This window comes from Cryptomeria japonica, chromosome 2 (assembly GCF_030272615.1).
Source record: "Cryptomeria japonica chromosome 2, Sugi_1.0, whole genome shotgun sequence".
Classification (NCBI taxonomy): Eukaryota; Viridiplantae; Streptophyta; class Pinopsida; order Cupressales; family Cupressaceae; genus Cryptomeria; species Cryptomeria japonica.
Genome location: NC_081406.1, coordinates 544,331,543 through 544,341,103, shown reverse-complemented (window position 1 = coordinate 544,341,103; position 9,561 = coordinate 544,331,543). Strand labels below are relative to the sequence as shown.

At 34.8% G+C, this 9,561-nt stretch overlaps 1 protein-coding gene across 1 annotated transcript; it reads left to right on the top strand.

The window, feature by feature from the left end:
* The first annotated feature begins 7,165 nt into the window (after positions 1-7,165).
* Positions 7,166-8,617, top strand: LOC131052326 (anthocyanidin 3-O-glucosyltransferase 2-like). Its single transcript, XM_057986962.2, has one exon. It carries the CDS (start codon positions 7,166-7,168, stop codon positions 8,615-8,617), a length of 1,452 nt encoding a protein of 483 aa, XP_057842945.2.
* Positions 8,618-9,561: the final 944 nt, after the last annotated feature.

Sequence of the window (9,561 nt, the reverse complement as noted above, 5' to 3'; positions counted from 1 at the left end):
TATAGTATGCTTTTTACTCCTGCAAATGATATGAAATTCAATATTCTTTTGGGTTTGTCAATACTGATAAATTTTTGAGTGCAAGTAATGTAGGATGAGGTGAAGGAGGTCGAAGGCGAGAACACGAATCAGGTAGAATTGCTTTTAACTGAATGACTTCGATGGAAAAGGGAATCTCTCACACACCACATTAGGATTTATAATTTGCATCTTGAAAATATGGATGATTTAAATGACCTTATTTGAGTGTTTGTTCAAATTGAAATGATGAATTTGGAATGAGAAGTAGATTGATTTAAATGTTTATACATGTGAATTAATTGCATGATGTGAGTAGTGTTTGAATTAAAGTTGTCTGAGTAATTGTGAAATATTATGCTTTATTGTTAAAAGAGATAAAATGTATAAACGATTCAAAAATGAATATTGACCCTAGGTTTAATGTTCTTTTTAGATATGTATAAATGTATGAAAATTGTACTTACGAGTTTAATTTTGTAAATTGAATAATAGTATAGTATATATATATGAGAAATTTATTCAATCATATACATATATCAATATCCAATTATCGTGAAATTTGGCTTCGTCAAATGTTTTGTCTATTCATACGAAATTGTCTAATAATAATTTGATCATCTATTTGTAAATATTGAATATGTATTTATGAAATTAAATTAGGAAATGAAAATCCGATATATATATTTATTTATCAAAAAAGGTTTATCAGAGAATTTATTAAAAACAAAAGTCTAATGTTTTATATTAATGAAAAGTAATTTATAAATAAATTATAAAACAAACCATATTACAAATATAATATAATATATCACTTTATTAAACATGTTAATAAAGGTGGCGGGTTGAAAAAGGGTAGTCGACTGTTGAAGCCAAAGGAAGAGCCGCTTTGGTCGGTTTGATAACAGTCTTCCTTCACCCACGGTAGCCGCTGTCAAAGCCTTTAACGTAGGTCAAATGCTGTGGGAGGCAATTAAAGGTAAGATGTTTAAGGTAGGCATAGCTTAAGGGAGATACCACTGACTACCACTACCACTATCAAAACATAAATAACATGTAACACATAAGCCACGATATCTGCCTTGATCGACACATATAAAAGGAACTTAAATTGATTTAGACTTGGCATGCAAACCCGATCCACGGTGGATAAGAAGTCGACAGATTTCGTGCAGCAATCAAGCTCCAACTGAAACGGTTGGAAGTTTTTAACAATAAGACTCAAACTTGCCACAAATTGAGGGTGGTATTTAATTCATAAGACTGCGTGGAGATTATAGTTACAACCACATGAAAATAGAAATAGTGGAACAGTAAATAAGACCTAGAGGATAGCAACAAACATAGCCAAAGATTAGAAAAAATAGACATATACACACACTCATTCTTTCATTCTTTCTCACACGAGATTAGAAGAGCGATAATTTCTTGAAGGGAGGTTTAGAATAGTTTGATAGAGAGGAAGAATAGTTTGATAGAGAGGAAGAATAATTTGATAGAGAGGAAGAATAGTTTGATATAGAGGAAGAATAGTTGGATAGAGAGACTAGTTTGAGATAGAGGAAGAATAGTTGGATGTAGAGGAAGAGTAGTTGGATAATATCATGGAGATTGAGCGATAGAGAGATAGTTGGATAGAGATAAGAATAGTTGGAGAGAAAGAGAGACTTGTAATCAAGGCGTGGAATCATTTGACGAAGAATGACAAGGTCAAAAGCTTACAATCCACTCTAAGTTTCCAAGAGGTTAGAATCCTTTGTTTATGTTTTATTTTATTTGTTAAATTTGGTATAAAATGTGTAGAGATGGAAGTTTAGATAATAGATATGTACGTCCAAATGGGTATCAATTATTAATATCGTATTTGAAATGCTTTGTAAACCATTGTGGAATAGAAGAAAAGAATTTAGAGAAAAGATGTTGTTAATATCGTATTTTGCACAAAAATAATTAGTTTTAATTCGATTTTTAGAATGTGTTTGCATACTTTTGGTTACATATGAGATTAATTTCATACATGTTTAACACCTTCTTTTGTATGTACTTTATTTAGACGAAAGATTGACTTTAAGATTATTGCTTATAAAAGTTTATCGTTTTCCAAAATATGAAAGATTGTCTTCGATAGATATATTAGACAAGTAATGATTAGTAAGCAACAAAAATGATATCTCTATTTTTGTTTTAAAAGAAAGATTGTATTCTCAATAGAATTTGTGTTTGAGGGAATCAAGCTAGGGTTAAGCTTGAGTTGGAAAAATTTACCTTTTGGGACGGGTGCCGAATGTGGATGTTTTAGGGAGAATAGTTGCTTTTTCCAACTATTATTTTGCTGTGCATGGCATATACTCGGCCAAGTTATTGTTTGAATTATCCATAGAAAAAGATGGAAATTCCTTATTTATGCTCTCTACCACATCCTAGTATGATAGCGAATGCTTGTTTCTTAGAATGAAGTAGGAAAAATGAAAATGCATATATTATCTAGGCATGCACTAGATTCCCTCTTGCTTTCGAATTCTTTGTTTAAACCAATTCGTGCAGGGTCGGGTATTCTTGATTGACCAAGAATTCCGGGGAAGCGTAAGCTTCAAGGTTGGGCGGAAAAAGCACCTGATTCTTGTTCTCGTCTGCGTTCAAAAGACAGAAGGAAGCGACTCAGACTAAAGATCGACGGATGCATCTTCTTGTATATTCTTAAGGCAATTTGGAAGCCTAAGTAGGAAATAAGAACTTCTTAGTATTGGATATTGTATTATTCATGTGCATTATTATGATATATTCGATGTTTCTTATATCTTGTATAAAATATGCTTAGAGATTGAAATTTTAAGTCTATTTATGAATAAAGAGTAGTTTAGGGTTAGATACTAGATTGACGTCTTTACATGGGGATATATTATTATTATTATTGGAAGATTTCATCTGATCCAAATATCAATTTCTAAATTTAAAGAATGTGGAAGTGATAGGGATGACCGTGTTTAGGAGAAACCATAAACCTCCCCTTAATGACTTGGGTATAGGGGCATCATTCATCAAAGGTATACCTACATACTTTCTTTCAAATAGGATCAAAGTCACATGTAGTTCTCATAATATTTTTAACTATGAGGAAAAGGAAATACATTTTCCTAGGTTAAGATAATATACATATAGATAGTAGATAATGCCATCACTTGTCTCTTACATAACCAACCTATAACCCTCAAGGATTTCCAACCTCGATAAATGTAGTTTCCCTAAAGAAGCTAGGGACCAACCTAATTAAAAAAAAAAATATTGATGAAATATATCACAACTATATATGAACTTTTATCGAAATGATTAGGTTTATCATGTTAAGGTGTCAAATTTATAATAGCAAAATCCTTGAACTACCTCTACACAAACTTATATTCCAATTATGAAACATATTTATACTTAGTTGAGCTTGAATTATACCCAACTAAATGACATACCTGAGACAATCATCTCATACAAGGACAAGCTATTCAAATAAAATCAAAATAATAAAATTATGCATAAAAAACTAGTTAACATAAAATAAATCGCGTCATGTTAGAGGAGAATGTAGTAGTAGTGAAAATATCATCACCATTCTATTAGGAAACTTGCATCCATACATGACAATTTTTACATAGCTCAAATAGAGAAATTGATGCAAATAAGTACCCAAAATCCATATTCAAAAGAATAGAAAACATACCATCAAAGAAAATCCAAGATAACCTTGAGAAAACCCTCAAGAGGGAATAAAATAGCCTCTAAAACCATTGATCACTCATGTATTATTTACTAATAAAACCATTACAATACATTTATAGAGCCTCCATGAACACTTGTAAAATATCAAGTTCCATCTATGCACTCCATGTGAACAAACATCTAACCACACATTCCATGTCACGCTTCAAACCACCACAAATGTAATTGACAAGAGTTTCTCTCACAAACCAACCTCTTAACTAAAGTAGCTAGCCTTGGACAATTGCCCATGCACATTCTTTATAGACACAATCTTGCACAAAACTACCAAGTGGTATTACACAAGCCATGTGATTAATACCATGAGATTACAAAACCACCCCCACCGCCCCCCCCCCCTCCCCCCCCATTTACCTTTTGGTACTAATTGTTACCAATATTAAATGTTTATTTAATGTAAAAAATTGTGTTCAATATCTAATCTAGTGTTACATACAACACATAAAATGGTCCCAAGAATGTTAACCCCATGTGAGCATACATCCCTATGTCTCTTAAGTACACCAACAATAATATTATAACATTATGCAAGGTATACATCACAACTTTTCCTACTATTTTTGCACTTGTTGTATACATTGTTGTAGTGTCATAAATTATAACCTCTTAGAATTTCAAACTCCTTTTTGGGCTCTTGATTTAGTGTGCCTCCTTATGGGACCTTTTCAACCTATTTTGGTCTTATCTCAATCCAAACCATCATCATAAATTCTAATACCCAACGACTTGATCCAATGTCCTGAGCCTGTGTACCCTATAACCACTTTTAGTTTTCCCTCTGTGAATTATTGCATCTAACACCCTATTCCTAGTGGAGTAGAGTGCCTAATGTCATAGTCCCCCCAAAACAAGCCTAAGTTTAATGTGTCAATGGGCTAATTCTTGGCATTTGTTAATATGACCTTTGAAAGATGGTCTAAATGTGAAAATACCTTGAGAACTCTATATAAAGGCATAATATCTAATTCATTTTAGTAATCTACAAGTTACATCTCAAGCATTCTTAATTCCTTCAAGAGAAAATTTGAGTACAAGGAGCATCAAGCTATAATAGTGTATCTTCATGTATGTTTATATGATGATTTTTTCTATTATTTATCATGTTATTGCATTAATAGTTCAAGGAGGACTCATCTAAAGAGAATTGCATCACTGCCATGATCAATCTTGAGGTATAATCTTTTCAATTCAACATTCCACTTCAGATTTGGCCTCTATCCTATCAGTGGTAAGCTCTATTTTCTAGTCAACCATATATGTAGTGGAGATCAATTCCTACCAAAAAATTGACTTAGGAAAACTCATATACAACATAAGATTTTTCCCCTTTTTTGTGTGTAGGTTATAGATATGACTACAAAAAAGTTGCAATTTTGCAGAGTACAAACCGAGACCTATAGTCCCATATTTTGAACAAGCAAAAACTCCAAGACTATGTCAATTAGGACACACGTCTAACACTTTGGAGCACCTAGTTTTTTTATTATACTTTTACCCTAACCCTTATTTTAACTGCATGCTTTATAGTAGAATTCTAATCCTAATCCTAACCCTAATTCTAACTTAACTATAACTCTAATTAATTTCTTATTGAATAAACAATCAATTGATTATTAATTGGCTCCTTAATTACATCATGATATCATTCTTCTTAGTTAGGAGTTTTTGCATGATGATTTTGATGGTTCTAGCAATGCATCTTTAGATGCTTAACAAATTGATGTTCCTTAGATGATCCATCTTGTAGGAGTCTTCTCAAAGTGATTTATGTGAGTTAACTTCTTTTATACATATTGTTATTGTTTATAATGATAGTTCTCTTACATCTCATCTTGACTCTATTGTTATTCGTAATGAATGTTTACCTTGTCATAGATTACATAATGATAACATACATTGCAATGATAGTTCATTAGATTCTTATGTTTGCATCTAGAATTGAAGATTCATTTTTCTCCTCTATTGTATGATGTTATCATTCCTCTTTGTGTGGAGTTGTCATATGGTGTTTTTAGATTACTTTGAGTGATAGATAATTGGTATAGTTTCAGTTGGGGGAGGAGAAGAAACTCAGAAAGACAAATGATATAACTAATAAGCTCATGATAATTCTTCTTCTTTACATATAAACCAATGAATAATTAATTTAAAGAATTCAAATTATATATTTTTAAGAAGTTTAAGAATTTAAAATTAAGATTTTTTATATTCATTTATGAGTTCTTCAAATTATAATAATTGAAATGAAAAATGACTTATAATTTAGATGTAGAAGTCTATTATATGAAAACATAATGTTAATATCTATGTGATATCACACGATATTGTGCCACCATCAATACATATAAGCACACTGAACATATTCTCAAGTTAAAAAGCCTATATTTTGTAATTTGTGGCCTCTAAAAATTACAACGACTATCTACTTGTAATAGGTTTGCATATTTTCTGTTACTTTTTCCATAGTCATAAACAATCTAAAGTGATTGCCTTAGTCGAACAATCTAAACAGATTGCCTTTTGAGAAAAGAATGATGCTATCTGAAGCATAAGTGGTCTGAATAACTTCCTTTAACTGCAAAATGAATGTTTTTCTTTCTTTCATTCCTTTGTTTTGAGTATATTGTTTTGTGAAGCTTGGCTAATGAAGGTTTTGGATACTGCAATAGAGGCATTTCCTGTCCCCAAACATAGTGCATTCTTTGTTTCCTCTTCTACTTCTGTAATTTTAGCTGACAAAATGAAAGCGCGCGTCTTCAGTTGTTGACAATCTTTTACCGATTTCTTGATATGACGACTGGCCGTTGCAGTCATTTTCTCGAACCAAACAGATAAGTTTGACTTAGTTGTATTTACTATTTTAATTTAATGAGCCCAAATGCCCGAATCATTAAAAAAAATAGAGCACTGTAACACCGATTACCATACTTTTTGTCTTTTTGATTTTGTGCACACGATCATGAATAATACCCTGTAAACTTTCCATATCCTTTAAAAACAATTTTCTATACTTTTATATCAACAAGTGATTCCATCGGCAAAAAATTTACTATGTAACTCCAAATGGAATTCGATTATCTATTTACAAGGAAAAATAGTGGCTATTAAATGATAAGAAAGGCATCTTCAAAGAAAACGAGAAATGAAAGGAGGGCATTTTCGTACAGTTACAAAATCGGGCAGGCAAACGAAAATTTGGAGAATACTCTTGAATCAAGTGAGCCAGATTCAGAGCTCTTTTTGGGTTGCCAGGTTTGCTACGTGATTAGGAGGTCAGTTAGGTTTAGATATCTTATGCCCAGTGTTTGAAGTCCAGGCTTCTATAAGAAGTAATCCGGGTTCAACAACTATACTTCTGTTGTGGCATCAAGAAGACTGAATGGAGAAACACCAAGTGGGTTCAAGGCCACATGTGGCACTCTATCCAGTTATGGGTTTGGGCCATCTTATTCCCTTCCTTGAGCTTGCAAGAAACCTCGTTTCCTCCCACGGTTTCACCGTCACCCTAATCACACCCTCCTGGAACGTTTCCCCTTTGGAAACTAAATATGTTTCAGACCTCCTTACCTCCAATACCAACACAATCCGTCAAGTAGAGCTTCCGCAAATTCCTTCCGACGGAGAAGACGTCAAAGATGTCTTTACCTTCGTTCTGGATCAAATAAGCAAGGCCATGCCTGCGGTGGAGCAAAATCTGAGGATACTACAACAGCCCAACGGCCCTTTCTCGCCGGTTCGTGCGTTGATATCTGATCTCTTCCACGCGTCATCTCTGGACGTGACTGACTCTCTGGGCTTGCCAAATTATGTCCTGTTTACATCCTCTACGGCCTTCCTCTGTTTCATGTTGTGTGTCCCTCGCCTTTATTTGTCTGATGGAAACGAGGCTCCTCCGTTTTCCGTCAATATCCCGGGCTGGAAGAATCCCTTCCATGAGCGCGATTTTCCAGAGGTGTTGCACAACAAGTCCTCTACGATGTTTCATGGCTTCCTTCGCCTCTGCTCTCCCTTACGAGCGATGAAGGCGATTCTCGTCAATACATTTGACGCCTTGGAAACTCAGACAATTCATGCCTTGCTGTCCGCTAAAGTCCCAGAAATCGACCGCCTACCGCCGGTACATGCGATTGGACCGATTATACGGTCGGTTGATCTGCCCCAGGATGACAGGAAGGGAGAAGAGCGCTTAAAAATGTGGCTGGATAGCCGGGCAAAGGCATCGGTGGTGTTCGTGTCGTTTGGTACGCGGGGGTTGATGTCCACAGAACAGTTGATAGAAATTGCCCTAGGGCTGGAAGCGAGCGGCCTAAACTTTGTTTGGGTTGTGCGGGGCATTAGTAATACTAAAAATGGTACTTCTAATCTGGAAGTGGAGTTGAGTAGCGTACTTCCCGAGGGTTTCTTGAGCCGTGTTGAGGGTCGGGGAATAGTACTTACTTCTTGGGCTCCTCAGGTTGCGATCCTTTCCCATCCAGCGGTGGGAGCTTTTGTTTCTCATTGTGGATGGAATTCTACGCTGGAAGCTATTTGGTTTGGAGTCCCCATTGTTGCCTGGCCTCTGTATGCTGAGCAGAGAATGAATTGCTTGTCAATTGTAAATGAATGGATGGTGGGTTTGGAGGCTGTCAAGGGAGAGGATGGTTTGGTTGGCCGGGCGGAGTTGCAGAGTGTGCTGGAAAAAGTTATGGATGGAGAAGAGGGGAGATTGGCGAGGAAGAATATGGAGGAGTTGAGTTTGAAAGCGAGATGTGCAGTCACAGAAAGGGAAGGAAGCTCCTTTGAGAGCATGGAGGCTTCATTTAGTGGCCTTGTTATAGCCACCGAAAAGTAAACATAAGTATTGAAGACTTTAGTAGAATCTGATCAGCATTTTGTTAAAAATAGATTGAATTACATAGGTGGGCAGAGCCTTCTTATTACTCTTTCTTTTCCACAGCCCGTCTGCTCCCTACACTTTGTGGTAAATATTCAACATCTGCTTTAAATTTTCTCAGCGAATTGAGTTAAATATGCTATGTTTCTATGCATCACATGTTGGCACTGTTCATCTCAACCACTTTGTTATTTCATTGACCGTATTTCTATGAAGATAGCTGATGCTGTTCGTGCATGCAGCTCCATGCAGCTCATGCATTGCTATTCTTAGGATCCACCATATAAAACATCCATGCACCGTAATTCACCATCGCAGACCACAGCACACACAAAAAAAGCTATCTCCAGTTCTTTATTTAAGACTGTTAGTTATGAAATAATCTCCTATTTTTAGTGTTGAAGTTTGTTTGAAATTAGCATGCATTTCAATGCAAGTAAAATTGGATATGCATCCTCTTTCTTAGGACAGCTAACTCTAGTTCCACCGTAGCAATCCATTTAGTTTGTAATGCACACTATTTGATGAACTACCGTCTAAGTTTAGAGTTGTGTTAATAGAGTTTCTTCGGTGTAAGTATTTGTAAGGCTGTGAACTCTTTAAATAACCAGCCTTTTTGTAATTCTAATGTGCTGAAATAATAAAACAGGGTCTGCATAAATTCTGGGTTCAATTTGGATGTTTCTAATTGTATGGTTTGGCTGTGAATTGTTTATTCTGACATAAATATTTATGTTTAACAGTTGGCTTTAAGAACAGGGGCAATTTTAGACTCTACAAGTGGTATCAGAGCAGGTAAAATTGTTTTGGGTTAAAGTTTTATTGTTGGAATTTCGCCAAAGTTAATCATGTCGAATTCTAACAATATGCCCATTCTAGAATTTGATGGGAATGATTATGAT